Source organism: Labrus mixtus, chromosome 20 (assembly GCF_963584025.1).
Source record: "Labrus mixtus chromosome 20, fLabMix1.1, whole genome shotgun sequence".
NCBI classification, from domain to species: domain Eukaryota; kingdom Metazoa; phylum Chordata; class Actinopteri; order Labriformes; family Labridae; genus Labrus; species Labrus mixtus.
The window spans coordinates 18,918,795-18,940,006 of NC_083631.1; the positions used below are offsets into that span (position 1 = coordinate 18,918,795).

The window sequence follows — 21,212 nt, forward strand, 5'->3', positions numbered from 1 at the left end:
ATTTTTTAACTGGCTACTGGTATATGTCCTTGCGCATTTTGATGTTAAAAAATGTGATCATTTTAAGCTTGTAAGTACACTTGGTACATTTTATAAATTTTAAATTAGAAAAAAAAAGAGAAAAAAAAAGGACAAAACTATCAGAATTAACAACACTTAAAAATAAAGAAACAAGGTCTTATTAACATTTTCTTTCTTTCTTCTATTTTACATTTTTTTCTCACTATGTTTAGCACACGCCTGCGCCGCCTGTACGTTTCAATCCTGTTCAATAAAGTTGTGAACAAAAAAAACCGTCATCACCTTCTGTTTGCTAAGCAGCTACCAGGACGGGAAAGATGGTGTTATGATGGACGCGGACCACAACCTGTGCTGAATAACACGCCCGGTATATCACGAAAACCCCTTAAAACCGCAACCATGTTTGGTCGGTCACGGAGCTGGGTTGGAGGACAAGGGAAAGCGAAAAACATCCATTCTCTGGACCATTTGAAGTGAGTCGCTAGCTCAAGATATGCTAACGTTAGCCTTCGTGCTAACCAGTTGAGGACGACTTTAAGCGTGTTCATTAGCATAATTGTTAATTGGTAAAATTGCATTAGGTAACGAACTGTTGCTGCCCAGTTTCAGCTTGGTTGCTAAACCGTTGCTCCGTATGTCATTTTGTTTGGTACCTAGTAAGGTCGGTAAACATGTGAGCTAGTTTGTGCTAGTTTAAGGTAAAAAATAAATAAATCTGGAAACGAAATTGACGCTGTGTTAAAGCGTTGAAGGTTTTCGACTGTAAAATCATTTTCTATCTGTCCGTTTAGACCAGGGGTGGGCCACATGCGGCCCCCATACACCCTCAACGTGGCCCTCAGGTTAATTTTTACACATCAATTAATTGGAATCATGAAGAAAACATGACAAAATCTGCCATGAAATAGTGAAAACCAGAAATATGTCCATGGAAATATTTGATCACTGGTATATGTTGAGATAAATTTGAGGCATAATCGACTGTAATCGTTTTTCGTATGCTACAATTTGGCCCCCTGGCAGTGAGAATTAAATGAATGTGGCCCCTTGCTGTGACCAAAGTTGCCCATCCCTGGTTTAGACTGCTAGGAGCACCAAAGCAGAAAAAACAATTGGGACGTTTTGTTCTACCACAACAGGTGCCACCAATTAAAAACACCTGTGTGTGTGTGTGTGTGTACAGAAGAGGGGTTAAAAAAAAAAGTATTATTTTTTTTAATTTTTCAAATGAGACAAATTCCAGGTTGCCTAATAATCACTAACCAATGAGGCTTATAATGCCCTTAAGCTTGTTTTATTATTAAGATAAGATGTACTTTATTCATCCCAGCAGGGAAATTTATGTGTTCCAGCAGCCAGCATACATACAAACACACAACACATGTATACATACATATGCCACCCATACAAAAAAAACATGAGCCCACAATACATAGCCAGGATAAAAAAGTGGTATGGATGGTCCATGTGCATAAATAGCTGTTACTCATAGATAACATTATAAAATACTAGCCCTGCCAGTGATGATAGATAAATAAAAAGCAGTCAAGTGTGCAAATATACAGGTGCAAAATACAGTTTGATATTTGCAGCTCAGGCTAAAGTTTAAATGTCTTCTGTCCTTACTTAAAGGGGAGTTGTTATAAAGTGCAATTGCAGTAGGTAAAAATATTCGAGCCTGTGCAGCAAGATTTGTCCCTGGATTAATTTTGCCAGTCTTTATTGTGTGATCTTAAGTGATAGATTTTTGTGTCTTGAAAAAACTGAGTTTTGCACACACCATTGTCTTCCTCACATTATTAAAAATGATGTTCCTCCATCAGGTATATGTACCATGTCCTGACCAAAAACACCACTGTGACAGACCACAACAGAAACCTTCTAGTGGAGACCATCCGCTCCATCACGGAGATCCTTATCTGGGGTGATCAGAATGACAGCTCTGTGTTTGAGTAAGTACTAGAAACATTTGTATCAGATGGGCCCCCAATGCTGCCTTTTTCAAAAATAAGTAAAACTCTGTCTGTGTATCAAATAGAGTCCTGATTCCCCCCCTTAACATTTGACTTGCAAAACCTCTAGCATAGTTATAGTGAAACATTCTAGTCATTTCATGAGACCCAAACTTATGAGACATAGTGCTGTGTTTTGTTTTTAATCGGTAGAAGCTTTGTAATAACTGAATGCATCGTCATCTCTGTGTACCCATTGCATGACTTCTTGCATTTTTATGCAACAGGAAATGGCTTTGAAGAGCAAAGAAGCCACAGAGAGTGTTGACAGAATATGTAATCTACCACCAGAAAACACTCACAGGCTTTCTTTATTAACTGGTAGGCTGAGGACATTTTTTGTTATGAAAAGGGTTGAACCAAGATTTAGTGTTATTGTGCCACTGTGATTGTTGAAGGAATTCAGTCTAATGCTGAGCTTAATCCTGGAGTGACTTGGCTGTAACGCTTTCAGCCATGATGCAGACAGCATTAACAGATGCCGTTTTAGTCGTTGTAGATAGGCAGCCAGACTGGATTGAACTTCAAACTGTTAATTCATTAATCTTCAAATGCAAGAATGTGAACAATGTCCACAACATAAAACTTCAAACATATGATGAAATACACCACATTTAGCCCTTTCTGGATCACACTCCATATCATTTATTACTGAGCTGTAGGCAAACAGCAACACCCACCGTCAGATCAAAAACAACAGTTAAATGGTCGTAGAAAATACCCCACATTTTGGCTCATACATTTAGATTGAGCTTTGAGACCTTCATTTACTATGATGCAAAAGTACTGGGGCGCTTGTGTTTTTTAAATTAAGTATCTACCGTGGAGAAGCTAGAGATGCCCAGTCAGAGAGCTGAAAAAAAAGACATGTTAAACAGTAAAGATTCAGACAGGAAACAATCCAATCAGAGTGATGTGATGGTACTTATTTATTTAAATAGGCTAGTTCCCATCTGTAGTCCCGCTTCAGGTTGATGGTACAAAGGTAACCAAACGTAGATAGAATCTCACTAAACACATTAATAACGGTTTCTCCCCCTGGATGCAGCTAACTGGAAACATTCTTCCTTTTGATAATTACATTGCAAAGTCAAGTCATCATGAATTTAATCCTATTATGGTTGTTGTTGTTGTTTTGTTTTTTTTACTCACAATGCGTCCAGCTTCTTTCTGGAGAAGAACATGTTTGCCTTCTTCCTGAACATCCTGCGTCAGAAGTCGGGACGTTACGTGTGTGTTCAGCTGCTCCAGACCCTCAACATACTGTTTGAGAACATTAGCCACGAGACTTCCCTGTGTAAGTATTCCCCTCAACCCTGGCTTAAAAAATAGAAACACATGTGTGATGTAATGTTTTGCAAAAAATATAGGTGCAACGAAGAATACATTCCTTTTAATGTTCTGTATTGATTTAAACTGCTGCTATATTGTTACTAACTGAACTATATAATCTGCCATCTATTGCTGCAATTAATGCTTTTTATTACCAACTTTTAAGTCTTGTTTTTTTTATATATGGCTTTGAATTTCATTCATGCTAAAATCTGTTTTCCTCCAGATGTAAAGTGAGCAGTGAAAGATGCCCACAGGAGTGTTGAATCACATTGTTCTATAGTGTATGGTGTGCAGATAAACATGCTTTGTTGGCTCAAGTATGCATGCCATTTTTCTCTGCCCATCTTCGCTGAAGTGTAACATTACGTAGCAGCCTGCTGCATTTCTTGTTGTTGCTCGGCAACCACAGACTCAGAATATGATATGATGTAATTTATAAAGGAGGCAGATATCTTACATAAAATAAGAAGGTGTGTATTTTTGTAAAAGGTGATACTAAAGAAGAATCTGTTGTGGTATCATGTCAACACTGATGATGGTAGAAGAAAAAGGTAGAGAAATGCAGTGATGCTACCCACTGTGTTCTTAAGGCAAGCCGTGTGTTCTTCTTCAATCACTGTGTCAACGAGACTCATCGAGTTCTATTGTCTCCTCAGATTATCTGTTGTCGAACAACCACGTGAACTCCATCATCGTCCACAAATTTGACTTCTCAGACGAGGAGATCATGGCCTACTATATCTCCTTCCTCAAGACCCTGTCACTCAAACTGAACAACCACACGGTGCACTTCTTTTATAACGAGGTGAGGCCACGGACTGATGGGGGGGCAGATAGACGGAGATAGAGGATCTATCATTCAGAATCTTGTATTGTTTACTGTCTCTGCCAGACAAATAGTGAGAGAGAATGAGTGATGAATAAGACAAGTTCAACCAGCTTGGCAGTCTGTTGCATTAGAATGTCCTGCGATCCATAAACATGGGGACAGTGCAGGTCTGCAGAACCTTCAGTCATGCACAGTTGAAGAGAGGGGCGGACAGGCGTAGTAAGAGAAGTTTTACCCCAAGCAGGAAGACCCGATTAGATCAAGCTTGTACATGGATATTGATCCGAACAACGATCAGCATTAACCACCCCTGTCTTTAGGAATCAAATTTGTTTCAGACTAAGCCGGATCGGATCCGTTCCTTCTGATTGACGCGTTTAAATGAAGCATTTTTAATCCGATTTATTTGTGTCCATGTAAACATAACAAGAGTCAATAACAGCAAACATGTCCGCTATTTATTTGTTTTTTTTTTCTTCATATACGGTAATGTCTTATAATGTAGTCATGCTGAAGAGCAACCACAATGTTCTTCACAAGATCTTGTATCTCTGAAGTTCAAAATGCTATTAGTCTTTTTAAAGAGTATTCATATCATTTTTATCATTCTGCCTTGATGCTGTTTGTGTGTGTCTGTCAGTGCGAATGATCTTGAATAATAATCACTGATGATGACGCAACCCTTGATTCTTTCAGCCGTATGTAGTCCTCCTCACATTGGCCTGTGTGTGCTGGGGAAAGTTATTGGTGTACTGTTGATGGAAGCTTTAGCCCTGAAGCCAAAACCAGACCCAATATGTAGATCTGAGGTTGTTCATGTGTTTGGTAAAATATCAATAACCTATTCATTACATTTGTTTTTACTTTGCCACATTTATAAACTAACAAGAAAAGAAAGACCTGCCCTTTCTGAACACAGGAGCATGTGTTTTAACGTAACAATAATGAAGTACAACAAGAGATTAATTACAAAGTTCTTGTTGTATAGATTCACGTCCTCCAGAGGGCACTATAGGATTGCCTTTTACTCTTCTCTGTTTTTGTCAGTTCTTAATTTTTATGACCACAGAGGGCAGATTCCTGGTTTGGGTTTGGTATCAGGGTCAGGTTTCTTCATTTGCCGTGACCTCTGGTGGGGGTATCTGGCCCTCAACTGTGATTGGCTGGAGGTCGCAGCATCTGAGGAATGTTTGGGAACAGGATCAGGCACTGGCACAGAGAGAGATGATACAGAGCAGCCAGGTTTACATACACAAGCCTACTGAGTGCTACATACTGAAATGCTCAATCATGTTGAACAACTGAAGTAGTTGATGTACTAGATTTGAATGATCTCAAATTCTGCTAGTTCAGCTTGGTCTGCTTGAGGATTTCTGTTGTGTTTCAAAACACTCTCCTCAAATAATACAGTCTGTATACTAGTACATCTCGTCTTAAGAGACGTTTTCCATGAGGTCTGTAGGGTTTGAGTTGCTGCAGAAGGTTTAATTGTTGACTGAAATTGAAGAATTTGTCTCTCTAAAAATGGCGCTGTTACAGCTCTTAAATTGCTGTTGTGTATGTGCCCGGCCTGTATTTCAATTTTAAAAAACATTGCTGCAGATGTACACCTTTACGTTTATAGAAAAACAATTCTTGGTAAGCTAGAAAATCTCAACACCTTGTTACTCTCATTACGTCTTCCAAAAAAATCGTTTCTGCCCAGAGTTATTGTCTTCACTATCTGCCTTCTCTCTCTCTCTGTGGCTCTCTTGTCGCCTGAGCGCAGCAGTGCAATGCTGTGCCTTGCTCATCTGCGCCCCCTCTCTGTCTCCCACACACAGCACACTAATGACTTTGCCCTGTACACCGAGGCCATTAAGTTTTTCAACCATCCAGAAAGCATGGTCCGCATCGCAGTCCGCACCATCACACTCAACGTCTACAAAGGTGAGTGCCAATAACACGCATGTTACCACGCACACACATGCCCATACACACTCAGGGGATGCTGCGACTGCCTACCGCCTCTCTCTGTGCTCCTGCCCTCTTCTCGCTGCTGCTTCTGGTGCATGAGCATGACTAACAGGTAACCCTGCTACAAATACAGATTTACTAATATTGGCCTTAAATGTTTCTTCTTCTTTTTTTTTTCTACTGTACCGGATTTAGAAGAAGAATGTCTCTTTCTTCAAGGCATTATTTAAGTCAATTTTTTTTTTTTATGAAGAATTTTAAAAGTTCCTGCAGAAGTTCATGAATCATTAACTATTCTCAGCATCCTGGTAGTGTTTGAGACTGTGTTTACAGTAAAACCATCTGCCAATCATCAGTGGTGTTCCACACAGAAGGTCCTACACAGACCAGATTTCCTGCTTAACCTAACAGCTTTAACAGCAGATCAACAAAAATGTGTATGAATAATTAGAGCTCAGAATAAACATAAACTCTACACTCTACAGTAAGGCGGCATCTGTGCAGGTCTGTCAGGTGTGCACACAATCCTCACTGAGAATTACAAGGACAAATAAAAATGTTTATTTCTAATCATCAAATACATAAACAAACTATCACCTTTTACACTTAGTAACATCTAGTCTGACTTCATTCAATTCATTTTTTTTGTTTCTATGGCAACAAGCTAACTCTTACGCTACCGTGTGTATTATTATTATTATTATTGGGACAGCCAGCTGGCAACAATTGTCCTTGATTAATTGAATACATTGACATTAGTAGAGAGGTAATATTGCTATATTAACTGTATATTTAAAAGCCTTACCTTTAACTCATCCATTAAATGTATAATACTTAAAAACACAAGGTGTGGGAACAACAAGAAGATATATGTCACCATCATTGAGACGATTGTATCAGATATCGATATTAGTGTGCATCGATACTTTGTAAACAAGGATGCTGTACTTTTCCAACTGTTGAATGTTAATCGTCAGCTGGATATGAAACACCTATAGAGTAAATATTCTCTTACAAACATAATAAAGCAAGATGACTCTTTCATGCAACGTTTGTTAAAATCCCCTAGCTGAAAATCTATTATGCATAAGCATTACAGTGTTTCCAAATTAAACTTGTGTGCATGCAGTAGCAGCACAGTGGTGATGCTCTGGGTCTGTACAATGACAGGACTTCTTCCTAAAGCTCTGTTGCTTTCCGCATTGTGACGCCTCGGCCTCTGCTACTCTTTTCACACCGTCTCTCAGTGCAGCTCGATCCTCCGGGAGGCGGGTGGTGCATTAAGGGGGGGTTTGGCTTTTCTCCACGCATCATGCTCCTCTTCACTTTGAATGACATTGTCTAAACATACAATCACTGCAACATATAAACTAAAGTGTCATGTTTGTCTCTTAAGTGTTTGTCCAGTCTAGCATGTACACTTAACATCATATGACTTCAGTGGATTACAGTTAGAACCACTGAATTCAACCACTACTGATGAATGTGAGCCATAAATGAAGTAACCTTTTGTTATTGGGATTGTATTATAGCAGGGTGGGTCATTGGCTGTTCTAAGGAATCAGTCAATTAGGGAAGTACAGATTCAGTGCAGCAGCTGTATTGGTGGCTTTTTCTATCTATTTTAACCAATGCTAAAAACTGCTTATTGTAGCAAAAGGAATGTACTTTTAGAGATATGCGCAGTGTCACAACACTTCAGGTTCCAGTATGTTGCAATGAAATTCATCATAATGTAGAACATGTTGCTGTTTGATGCTTCCTACTGATTTCTTGTGTCATGCACTGCAACACATGACAACCTGGAAAAGGAATTGAACAGACATCATTACTTAACAAGCTGGCATCTAGGCCTAGATGTTTTGATCAAATGTTGCTACGGCATTGGCTTGACTGTTTTGAGTTTTTCAAGTGTTGAAACAGTAAAAGCTGTGAAATCTTCCAAAGTTACAAAAAAAAAAAAAAAATGTTTTGGTAACCCCTTTGCCAGATTGTGCCATTGTTTGCAGTATATTTCTGTAGATACCAGCGGGGTTATTCCCACTCTTCACCCCTCCACAGCCGCCCCTTTACTCACATTAACCCTGTGTCTGTTTCCTCCTCTCCCCCCTCTTCTTCAACAACCACTCCTCCTCCTCCTTCTCTACCTCTACCTCTCTTTGTCTCTCTCCTCCTCTCCCTCCTCCCTCTGCGCGCCCCATCTGCCTAACTCCAGTTTCATGTAAGTTGGTTCCATTCATTCAGTCTTTATCCTAGGGCTGGGTATCAGGGCTGATTGTACAGAACTTTGGCACAGACACAAACCTGTCTGAGATTGTTTTAAAACCTCAAATTTGTTGTCAAAAGTGTAAATAACATGATTAAATTAAACATTACATTATGACTTGTTGCTGATACCCAGTCCTAGCTTTATCTAATGGTGTATTTGTTTAAATGTGCAGGTTTGAATATCGTTGCAAATCTTGTTTTTGTGATCCATTCTGTTCCCCCCGCCCTCCTACATACATGCAGAAACAAACTGCATGCCCTGTGACTACTTTCTGTCTTGGGTTAATTGTTCCACCGACTTAATTTGAGCTGAGCCCCTCATGCTGGTTGTTATTTTGGTGATGGGTTTGATCGTTTCTGTCCCTATAGTTAACTTGTTGTCTTCTTTCACTTTAGTTCTGAATTCATCCCCTAGTGGCTAAGCTGGTATGACACTCTCATAGTACGGACTGTGTTTAATGGCCACTAAGATTTGCTATTTGTTTTTAGCTTTATTTATATCATTCATTTGATTTACAGGTATCCCAATATGCATCTCAAAGTGTTTGTGAGATCACTTGTTAGGCCCTGTGTCCATCAAGCGTTTTTTTCGATTGTTTTAAACGGGTAGAGAGTGTTCGCAGCTCCTGCAGCCGCCTGGAGAAAAAGCGCATCACCCAGCGTCTTTTATCAACACAAGTAGCCTCAGTCACACTTTTGTTTGTAACAGACACTGAACTGGCCAGTGTTACTCTCACTCCAGTTGTATTCCCTCTTTGTTGTAATAACAATGGACTGGCCTAAACCAATTCATGTTCTTAATTTTTTTTCAATGTGGGTGGTTAATTTTATTAATTTGCCTCTTGCTTTAAATACTTTAAATTATGTGTTTGAAATCATATTTAAGTTTCACCTTTTGGTTACTTGCTGGGAATATAAAGTATGAATAAACATGTGTGATTCTGTGAGCAAATTTGATTCAGTGGATGACGAGCCTAATCCAGCTCTTGACCCTGACCCTCCTCTATCCAGTGGACAACCAGCACATGCTGCACTACATCCGAGATAAGACGGCTGTGCCATATTTCAGCAACTTGGTCTGGTTTATCGGCAGTCATGTGATCGAACTGGACAAGTGCGTGCAGACGGATGAAGAGTAAGTGCAATGAATCCCGTCTTTCTCAATGTTTCTCAATGTCATTCTTGCTGTGACCACTAGGGGTCAGGTCTTTCTCATCAGATGTTGGTTTAAGTCAAGTGCATTATGCATATTTTGAATTTGCATTGTAATATATTTTGACTAATTGTATTGTTTCAAATGTTGTAACACTGAATACAGCCTTACATTTAATCTCCTGTGGCTTTTAAATTGGATCTTTGCCCTGTACATAGAAGCTTTTTCCTGACTTAAAATATTGCACATGACACTCTAATTCTTGATGATCTAACCAAAAAAAATCTCTCCTCCTCTCTCCCTTCGTTGTTCCCAGACACAAGAACAGAGGAAAGTTGAGTGACCTTGTAGCCGAGCACCTCGACCACCTCCACTACCTGAACGACATCCTCATCATCAACTGTGAATTCCTCAACGACGTTTTGACGGACCACCTCCTCAACCGCCTCTTCCTGCCCCTCTATGTCTACTCCTTGGTCTGCCCGGAGACGGTATGTTGCCCACACCTCCCTCAGGCGTCTTAAAACTGAGTTTCACTGATGCAGAACTGTGGACATGGGTCTTTTTAAATGAAGAATGTGCGACTTTTTGATCCAGTAGACGTCGCCCTTGAGCAACAGCATTAATCCAAAGTAAAACTGCATTGTTATCTTAGCATGCTATCGGCAGCACACTTTGGTTAACTCATAGCTTCATATTGCACATAAATTTACAGAGAATGACGATGATCTAAAGACACTTACATGACATCCAAATAAGCAGTGAGTATGTTATTCTTCTTTTCTCTAGTGCTTGACTAAAACAGCTTTATACTCAAGGCCGTCCCGTCCATGTAAACACGGCTCTGACAACAGTACAGCTGGCGGGACTCGCACTTCTCACTCATTGTAGACAGTATTGACTCTGAGAGACCTGATAGACCTGATTTCTGCTGTATTTCTGTGTAAAATGTTGCACATTCTTCTTTTGAACTATTAAATGATTGTCAAACTACTTAATCATTCTGGCTTCATGCGTCTTCTTTCCTCTGTATTCATCAGTCTGAAGACCGAAGGATCAACCCCCAGGTTTCCCTCTACCTGCTGTCTCAAGTAAGCATACAGACGTCATCAGTGCACTTGATTGTTTGATTTTATGTCAACCTAATGGTTGAATCCTGGAAAACCTTGAAGCTTTAAACATATTTGTTAAGTCTAATTCTTAAACACACTGTGGCTACTATTATATGTAAAACAAGATCAATCCTTCTATTTTTAACCTTTACTGAAACTTGTCCATTGAACTCTGGTAGTTCAACATTGAAATTTAAAGTAAACTGTCGCAACTTTGATCAGAAAGATTTTACATACAGTACGGTAGTAATAAAGTCCTTTAACTTATTGTAGGGGTCTCAGATTTCTATTTGTTTGTACATGTTTTTTTTAAAATATGAATTTAGCTGTCAATGAATGGTTCTTGTTTTTAAAGAGTTACTCTCAGTTACTTCTATTTAATTTCCTAACTGAGCATGTCTGAATGTTTTCAAGGTGTTTCTGATCATCCACTATAAGCCAATGGTCAACGCTCTGGCCGACGTCATCCTCAACGGAGACCTGTCCGTCTTCACCCCGCAGACAGACCTGCACAGCACACACAAGAACACGGTAACACACGGAGCACTTACACAAATGTAATTTTTAAACCGCTTGTGCAATGCTCACACACACAAACACACACTTGGAGTACAGTACACAAGCACACCTACGCGGGCGACCACATAGATGTAGTTCCAGAAGTGTGTGTTGGTGGTTATGAGATTGCGGGGTCAATGGTTTTCTCCATGATTCACCCACAGCAAAGCATCAATATGCAAATGATCTTCATTATTTTTCTTTCTAGTCTCAATCTTGAACTGACACATCAAGATGCTTTTTCTACTTTTTTTTTTCTTTACCTCATCCTATGATATTCTCTTTGAATTCAAATCTGTGCTTCCCTTTTCTATGATTTCCCATGTGTCTTTCTCTTTCTTTTTCTCTTTGTCTCCCCCATGCCTTCCCCATCTTATTTCACTTACCACTCGTTGGCTTTTTGTCCCACTTCCATCTTCAGTTTCAGTCTGTCCTCCCCCATTTCTTTACTTTGTGACCATCTGTTGATGAAGCCAGGTGGGTGTGCTGAGGTGGTGAGCGTTTCTGAGAACCCCTGCGGTTATTCTCCGTGCTGCGTGTGTGCGTGTGCGTGCTATTATGTACGCTAGACCAGTTGAATGTGAGTTTAGGTGTGATGTCTTAACGATGTCGGTCTACCACAACAAGAGGCAGCCAGAACCAGACTTGTACCTGTGAGCTGGTCCTTCAACAACAGTGTTGATTTCTCTCTCTGCATGTGCGGACACATTTAAAGTCATGGACATGTTGCATTTTTAAAGCTCTGTGTACAAGTACAGAAACACGGAGGTTTCACTTTATTGCAGCTTTAGGACTCTTGTACTGCTTGTTGGTGCTGTTTTGCCACTGTAGAGCTCACATTTGAAGCTTCTTTAGCTTTCCATTTTGAAAGGCACAACTGAATTCAACATGACCTGACACTTGAAAGAATATAAGAGTTAAATCATGTTTCCTGTTCTGTATAGATTATTAAGTCAAGTGTTTAATACTCTTAATGAACATTAAACCTGCAGTAAAACTGTTTGTGCCACATCAGATGGAGCAGCTGCTGTGTTTGTGTTTGATATCGAGATGAAACACAGACTGACAGGGCATGGGATCTGTTTCTGCGCAGGTGGTCACATAGTACTTCCTGTTTGTCTGTGATGTGGCAGCAAAGAGGTCACATGATGGAACAGTGACAGAGCTCACCTAACCCAGATCTCTTTCTTGGAAGAAGTGTTTTTTTTTTTTTCGCTCTTTCTTTTGCACACATGGTTTTTTGCAAATGCACCAGTTAGGGACATAAAGTCAACATTTGCATGTCTGTACTGAAGTGTCTTTTTTTTCCCCATAAGCACATGCAGCTGTCGTAGGTGTTTAGCTTTTCTGTACATGGCTTTTATAAGGTAGGGTGATGTTTGGTTGTATAGGAGTTTGCCTTTGTGTGTGTGTGTGTGTATATGTACGTAGGTTTGTCTTATATGCTCCCTGAACTCCATTAATTTCTCAGCACAGGCTGCGAGCGGTTTACCAGAACATACTCGGCTGACAGGTGCAACTCACAATCACATACACACACACACACACACACACACACTGATACTAGTCTGTGGTTTGTGTCTGAGAGCATACAGAGTTTCTTTTTCTTTTTATCACACATTCTTAAAGCTAGTTTGTACAAATGTTGATGTAGACATCAGTATCATAGCTGTGATCGTGCACATGAGGATTTACATCTAATATGCATATAGCTTTATTATTCTTCAGGTTAATGTCTGAAAAGAAGGCTTTTTTGTCACACAAACCATTAGAAACTAGGGTTTTCACAATACCAGATTTTAAACTCCAATAAAACCTTTACAATAAAAATCAAACAATAGACATACTGTTTTTGTTTGATACCACAGCAACCAAAATACAAGACATAGGAAATATTGGGTAATTCTGTTCCAGATAAAGCCTATTACAAATGACATTTAAAACTTTGAGAGCAACTTTTCTGTCTTCAGTGGCGTAATACAAAATGTATCTAATCATCCCCCAGCTGTTTCCTGCGTCTGTATCTGCATTTGTTTTGGAGATATTTCAGAAGGTGGTTTGGCCTTAACACCATTGTGTGTCTGTGTGTGTTTAAAGTGGTCATTTTCAACACTGCTCGGATTAAGTTTATCAGGGAGGAAGTGGCATGTGCGTGTTTTCTTTCTTGGATGAAACGATAGTTCACCGAGGATTTACTGTAAGACTCGGTGTTTGTGTGCAAGTGTGAGAAGATATCGGCATGTAAGGGTGTATTTGCATATGCAAGTGTTCTCGTGTGTTTTTGTGTGTCTACCAGTGACGGGATGCAGAGATGTTGCTTCCCTTACGTTCAAAATATCTGGTGTCTGACTTACCGTAAATGAACGCCTTCTATATTTTGTCCTTATCATTTTTGAACCATTGTATAACAATGTAGATGTGAAAAATCAGGAAGGAAACTATCAATCATTGCTTTATTTAAACCACCACCAACACAATGTAAGAGTTGGCTTGATGCCCACTTAGAATTCCCACCCAATGAAGAGTTGTTAAATAATGACTCTGTCAGGCATGTGTGGTGTTTCTTTCTCAAAAAATTACCTTAGGTGTTGAAAAATTATGCTGCCACAGTTACAGCGACTGTGGCTCAGTGGTGAGTTGGTTGTCTGTCAACCTGAAGGTTGAGGGTTCGATCCCCAGCTCCTGCAGCCACATGTCTGACGTCTTTGGGCCAGACACTGCAAAGCAGCCTTTTCCAACAGTGTCAACTAAAGTCAATTAAACATTTACCACAAGGCAGAAATGCACAAAACTGCAGTTACTCAAGTGTCCACTTGATGCTGGCTTTATAAGTGGAGGGATACAAGAAGAGTTATACCTACATTTGCGTAAATGGGGGTGTGGTTGAAATGACTGACAGCTGGGTGTGTTGTGGCTCTTTGCAAGAAGGCTTAAGGCCCCCTCCTCTTTACCTGTGTCTAGATTGAATGAAAGTTGGATGGATTCAGCATTTTCAATATGTTGATATTGTCGCCATATTTGGGCTTTATAAAGCCGATGAGTAATATCACTAAGACTGAGTCCATGTCATGTACAGTCTTTGGTCTAAAACCCTCTGTCATTGCTCTCTGTTTTTCAGGCCAATGCAGGAGGTGTGCGTAGGTTCACAAAGCCCCTAGAGTCCCTCGAGCGCTCTCTGGAGTTGTCCCGCCACCGTGGCCGCAAGAAAACGCAGAAGAGACCAAACTACAAGAACTTGGGCGAGGACGAAGATGACGAGAGGGCTGGGGGAGGGGGAGGGGGAGGGGTCGGAGGTGGAGGTGGCGGCGCAGGAGGAGAGGAGGGCTGGGACGACGAAGGCAGAGGAGGAGAGCGCGAAGGAGGCCGAGAGAGGGAGAAGGGAAAAGGTACAGAGGGAGTAGGAGGAGGAGGAGGAGGTGGGAGTTCTAAGGGAAGCAGAGCGAGTGGGGAGACGGCGGAAGGTGAGTGTGTGTCTTGTTGGACACAGCAGTACAGGACTGTGTTTTTGAGTGTTTCTTTACTCCCATCAATGTAGACACAGTCTGCCATGATGCACCCTGGGTGCTAAACAGCCACCACAGCAGCAGCCCTCATCTCAAAACATAAAGAAGGAGAGACGAAGTTTAGAAGATGATGATAGCTTTACTTCACTGTAAATGTTCTGTTTTTAGTCAATCTTGGGCACTTTATTCAACATGCACATGATTGTAACTGTACATCCAGTTACTGCCCTAAACACTGCTGACGTCTTCTTTGGCCAATTAACCTTGGATCACGTTACCCTAATTCTTGTTGAAAGAGCCACTGTGGGGAGTCATGAATTAGTGATGCAGTTAGTCAAATTAGCAGATAAACTGTATTTACACTAGTGACTCAATAATTGTCAGTATCAGAGGAGTCAGGACGATGAAATGTTGTCCCACCCCTAGTCATGATTTTAAGTTTTATGTCAAGTTAAGGTGATGCAGAATTCCTATAAAAGGAGACTGTTCAAAACAATGAAAATACGGAAGAGAAAAACATTCAAATAATGCCTTAATTCCTCTTTTACTGGTTTTGAAATGATGGTTCCCTGTTGTTGTTGCTTCCCGTTTGGCTACTTTTTTTTTATTATTATTTCCCTGTGGTTGCCATGGCTACCACTTATTACATGTCCCACACAAATCTCCATGGCAGCTGACTGTCCATTTCCACGGTGACACACCATCCATCCTGTGCTCCTCACCTCTCCGCCTGTCTCTCAATCCTGCTCTGTGTGTGTTTGTAAAAAACATTTGAATATGACCATCCCACTCATCTGAAATGATTCCTTCTTAACTTTGACTGAGTATACTCTTTTTGCAGAGTCTCTGTGAAGCTACAGTCTGTAATGTGTCAACAGGCCATAACAAACTATTTATTTATTAACTTCATGGGTTTAAACTCAAGAGGCATTGCAAGCTGCAGAGGAAAACAAAGTGTGTAAATGAGACTCGACCAAGCCTTTATAACTGACTAGGGGGAAAGAAAAAGTTAAAACCAGAATAAACCTTTTTTCAAGTAAAGACTGCAACATAAGCTGAAATTTTCTTACAAAGAACATTTGTATGCATTGGAAATCAATTGTTTGCTCTATAGTACTTCATAACAGTACAATAATAAGAATCTCGTGGCATCACCTTTTGAGGCCGTCAGGAGTGAGAAGGAAGCACATCAGAATGTGAAATCATAACCACTAGTGACAGGATTCTTTTTTTTTTTTTTTTTTTTTTTCCATAACTTTAATCATTTATTGTCTTTGTCAAGAGTGTGATGTGAAAAGCATTCAAATCAAACTTCACATTTCTGGACATTTATGCAAATGAGTACAAAATGTGTGTTTGTGTGTGTGTGTGTGTTGGGCGCTCACAGAGATAGAGATGGTGGTGATGGAGAAGTGTAAGGTGTCAGAGCTGACCGAGCAGAACATCACTGATGAAGAGAAGACGGCTGCAGCCACCCGCACGCACATGCAGAGGAGCAGGTACACATATACACTGTCTGAACTGTGAGTTTAATTTCCTTTTTATTATGTGGTGTTTTTTTTGCATAAATCTCAGAGCAGTATATTCAGTCTATACAATGAATAAAAGGTTAATGAGATTTTTTTTTGTACTCGCAGACCGTTCTTGGACATGGTGTATAGCGCTCTGGACTGCACCAGTGATGACTACCACGCTTTGTTTGTCCTCTGTCTACTTTACGCTGTGTCGCATAGCAAAGGTTTGCTTTTCTTTGTATTCATACTTGTGTACAGTGAACACGTTGCTTTTAATGGCTCATTCTTCAAAAGAAGTCAACCATATCAGAGGTCCATATAGACACTCAGCACAGACACTTTATTTTCTACTTTTACATCTGAACACAGGCCCGCCTGCAGAAATATCTGGGCCCCTGAAAGACCTAGTGAGTGGTTGGGCTGGGAATCTTTAGGTGTCTCATGATTCGATTTCGATTCTTCGGGTCAGGATTCGATTGACAATCTATTTATCCAAAACAATTCTGGATTCATGATTCAAAGTCTACAAGTCATCATCGTTTCTCTGAAACTCTACCACTCTGGTGGAGAGACGTTTGCACAAACCACACTTTCAAGATGACCACATGTAGAAGAGATAACCCCGGGGTTATACCATAGCTGCAGAATCTCAGTTGAATGCAGTGAGACCACAAATTCCATTACAGTAATCAAGTTATGCCACCAAATCTTCATTCAACTTTGTCCTTACCTGGTCTGTCTACCTGCTGTCTATCTGCAGGTATAAACAGAGATCTTCTAGAGCGTCTGCAGCTGCCAGTTCCTGACCAGGAGAGGAGCTCCTACAGCCTGGTGCTGTCAGAGAGACTCATCAGAATCATGAACCAGGCAGCACAGCCAGGTGACGCACACAAACACAGAGACAAAATTACAAACATTACCTTTAAAATCATCTGCTTTTAAGATTTTAACATTGTCTTTATCTTAAGTTATGTAAATTTGTGGCTCAAGTAGGAATGGGGCGGTTTAAAACGTCACAGTTAATTAATCCTAAAGGCTCCGCAACACCACATGTTTCTTTTCTCATTCACAAAAAAGGGGGCTGGAACATTATTTTTGGCATACCCAGCATGGCACAAAAAAAAGTGTCACCAGCTAAGTGTGCCGTCCTACTCAAACTAAGCTACATTAGCTTTACCATGGCAGAGAGAACCTGCAGTGAAGCTTTGTATCCTCAGAAGACATGAATAAAGTCTGCAGTGTGGGGGACATTTCAGGTACACAGAATGACTATGGAGTCATTGAAGACGATAGAGCCCCATAACAAAATCCTGCAGGAAAAAAAGTAGAGGCTAAAGTGACAAAAACATGAAAGCTAATGCAGCTTCTGCACTACACGCCCGAGTAATGTTAATACATAATAACTGAGTGGTTACAGTTTGGCTTCAGTGTAGCATGTAAATGCTGCATGTCATCTATCAGGGACTGTTCAACGTTTCTTCCCCCCCCCCCCCCCCCCCCATCTGTGTAGTTAACGCTGGGCTTCTTAGGGGAATATACCAGCAGGAAAAAGAGAAGACTTTTGACCTTTGGCTGCATTGTTTGTTAAAAAGGGAAGTGCGTAGTTAAAATGCATGGACTTTCTGATTTGTACTTTCATTATGCTTTATGATCACTGTTAAATGATTATTTATGCATCAACAGTTCAAGTCAAAAGGCCAACTAGATGTGTTTTTCCACAAAACTTCCAATTCAGAGGGGACAGAGGGACTTTCTCGTTTACTGTTATTTATTATTTTGTACTGGATAACTTCATGTCTGTTTGCAAAAAGCAGCAATAAATAACAATTTACTAAAGACTGCATGTGACTTATAAATTAGTAATCAAAAGCAAAATAATTGAGATGTCAAAATCCATAATCGTTTCATCCTGAGGAATAAGTCTCTCAGATATCTTCCATTATAAAATCTCAGTTCACGCTGACCACAGTTCACAAACTTTATTTGGGATTTACATTCCCGAAACAACTACTTTCATATCTTGTGATTTTGTATTTTCTATGGATATTTACAAAAACATATCATCATGGTTAATGCTGTTTACATAGAACAAGAGTTCTGATTATTCTGTATATATCGACAAAAATATCATCTTCATTTAGTTAGAAAATTCTGGTGCAGTTATAACTTTAGAGTGTACATTTTGACACGATATCTCTTGTGTATTTTGCAACGTGAAGCCAGCATGTGACTGTAGTGTGTGAGGTATCCTGATAAATGTGTCCTCTGTGTGTAGATGGTAAAGTGCGTCTGGCTACGCTGGAGCTGAGCTGCCTTTTGCTAAAACAGTCCGTGCTGTCTGGGAGCGACTGTATAATCAAAGATGTTCACCTGGCCTGCCTGGAGGTAACTCACTCTTATACACCTTTTTTATAACTCTCTCACCATAAACAGTCCATTTCACAAATCTCCATTAACCCACAGACACACATGCAGAGTTCAAGGGTCAGAGTAGAGTGAAGGGAAGTTAAGTCATCCATGAACTTAACAGGAAATGTTATCGTGTTCTCAAAGACATATTTCACATAATGATGTCTAGTTACAAAATATTTTTCTTTCTCTCCCACTAGCACTTTAACACAACATCTCACCTCTGAAGTAACTCCTTATTCACTCCCTCCCTTTCTCCTCATCCATTCTACTTCCTGTTGGAGAGCACAACCTGGTTGCGCAGCAATAAACTTCTTGCTGGGAATTTTTTTTATTTCCTCCTCTCATTTTCAAGTAATCCTGAACTGTTTTTTTTAATTCCTCTTAAGTCTCTTCACTGTATTAACAGGAAATGGTAGTCCTCCTGCGTTTGTAATTTGTCTTTTGGTATGAGGCAGATGTAACCAACTTTCACTTAGTATTGATTTCATTAAATTAAACATTACATGAGTTCTACTGGATGAAGAATTTCCCACCTCTGACAACTACGACAAGTAAGAAGGAGGTTTTTCCAGGATCATTATTTCTAATCAACTTCTGGCCCTGTTCTCTACTCAATGAAGAAAAAAAGACAAAAACCAAGCCTAGAAATTAATTAGCTTTATAATTAGTGTGAAATGTCCACTGAACTGCTTATTCTCTCTCCACCCCGCTGTGTGGAAATCACTGACAAAGTCATTTTGATAATCTCTCATAGCGGATGTTACCAGGTTCAGTTTATTCAGATAAGGCTTGGCATTGTTGAAGGATTACCATTCGTAAACGCACTCTCATTGTGTTATCCCAGCAGGAAGAACATCCTCTCGCTCTCTGGCTCATGATGTAGTTGACTCACCAGGGAAGCAATGATTGCTTTCACAGTTAAAGGAGTTGGCTTTGCATACCACGGAGCAGGAGTGACACATTAATTAACAGGAACCATACAGGGTATTCTGTTCCATTTAAATGTGGGATTCAAAGTTTGTCATGTAAATATCATCGACATGTCTCACCGTTTAGCTGGAGCAGCTGTCAGACTTATGTTGGAAAGTATTCAGTGAATATTTATTTACAGATTAACTAAATTAACTAAAAGGGACAAAACAAAAAAAAACTTAGTTGAAAGCAAGGTGATATACAAGGTTTCTATCAGTGGTTCTCAAACTTTTCACAATGGAACACACAGAAAATATTTTGCTCTCAAAGTACCACCATTATGGCCAACATTGAAATACATAGGGCTATTTAACTAAACATACAGTTTACACAGAAGGCCATTTTATTCCGGATATGCACATTATGTATTACTGACCACACACTGCGGCCTAGGCTCATTCTCTGTGCCACTCTGTGCCAAAAGAATTCAAACTGGATGTGACTCGAGTCATGTCTTTCCTTGCATTGTTTGTTGCTAGCAGGTGTCAAAGTGTCACCACTGGCACTGCTAACGTCGCCTCTTGCACTTTAGCTGGGTTCACTGTCGTTGACTTCAGTTTCTGCTGTGCTGCTCAACGTATCCACCGCACTTTTCTTTCAAATAGTTCCTGTTTGGAAATGTAACTGTCATATTTGCTTCCTCCACCTGCCATCACAGCTTTGCTTGTCAACCATTTGATTTGCACATCGTTATCTAATAATAGAAAAATCTGAGACTCCCATATAAGAGACTCCCAGTGTACCACAAGATCAATCCCGGGTGCCCGGAGTGCTCCAGTCTGACTTCATTATTTATTCAGTCTATTGTCCATGTCTCAATATTTTTTGCAGGTATATGATTGTTTTTGAACAATAATCAAAACAAGGATTTGGTACATTTCACATGGGCTGTGTTTTTATCATGTATTATTTAATGGGGACAAGTGCAGGTGTTGGTAGACTACCTGTCAGTCTCCTGTGTTTATTTTTTCTAGAAAGATTACTGCTTGAACACTTATTTATTTAAGTTAAGGATGCATGAAATTTGTATTGCATCAAAGTTCACACGGTGTACTTGCAAACGTCTCACTATTTGTCCTTCATGTTTGAATGTGCAGGGTGCTCGGGAGGAAAGTCTGCATCTACTGCGAAGATTCTATAAGGTGAGTGTACACAGTTACACACACCTGATCAACCACACTTTATAACACTTATCCACCCTACACACACACATACACCCAAGCGTAATATAATAACCAAGTGCTTCTCTCCAACAACCTATATATATTCAGAACAAAGTTGAGTTCAGCCATAGGTGGCAGCCTGAGTTACAAACTGATTCATTGTTTAAGAGAAGGTCTAGTATTTCAGTTTACTTCAGCTGCTGATTGCTGCAGCAGAGTGGGATTTCAGTTGGCAGTCAAAGCATGGAAACTTTACTGTTCTGGCTGCTTGGACAGAAACAGTTAGTGGCAGAGACAAACAGACAGAAAACCAGTAATGTAGGGAGGTAAACAAAGAAAAGCGCACACAGCCACGCTGGAGTCATGACCAGTTCCTCTCGTGAACCACACCACCACAAAATCAA

The 21,212-nt window shown here is 40.1% G+C and overlaps 1 protein-coding gene across 10 annotated transcripts in view; it reads left to right on the forward strand.

Annotated features, from left to right (window-relative positions):
• Nucleotides 1–291: 291 nt before the first annotated feature.
• The window catches only part of clec16a (C-type lectin domain containing 16A), a 35,697-nt gene continuing 14,776 nt past the window's right edge, over nt 292–21,212 (forward strand). For 5 of the 10 annotated variants that reach the window (XM_061027331.1, XM_061027326.1, XM_061027333.1 and 2 more), the window contains exons 1-15: nt 292–494; nt 1,845–1,973; nt 3,197–3,330; nt 4,025–4,173; nt 6,021–6,126; nt 9,433–9,556; nt 9,891–10,065; nt 10,615–10,665; nt 11,101–11,217; nt 14,363–14,705; nt 16,135–16,270; nt 16,385–16,485; nt 17,022–17,141; nt 18,537–18,646; nt 20,743–20,787. In XM_061027331.1, coding sequence (XP_060883314.1) covers nt 421–494; nt 1,845–1,973; nt 3,197–3,330; nt 4,025–4,173; nt 6,021–6,126; nt 9,433–9,556; nt 9,891–10,065; nt 10,615–10,665; nt 11,101–11,217; nt 14,363–14,705; nt 16,135–16,270; nt 16,385–16,485; nt 17,022–17,141; nt 18,537–18,646; nt 20,743–20,787 — 1,914 coding nt within the window. In that variant the 5' untranslated portion in view covers nt 292–420. Of the gene's footprint in view, nt 495–1,844; nt 1,974–3,196; nt 3,331–4,024; nt 4,174–6,020; nt 6,127–6,166; nt 6,266–9,432; nt 9,557–9,890; nt 10,066–10,614; nt 10,666–11,100; nt 11,218–14,362; nt 14,706–16,134; nt 16,271–16,384; nt 16,486–17,021; nt 17,142–18,536; nt 18,647–20,742; nt 20,788–21,212 lie in introns of those variants that run through there. The other 5 variants (XM_061027328.1, XM_061027330.1, XM_061027332.1 and 2 more) reach the window with 4 other exon arrangements.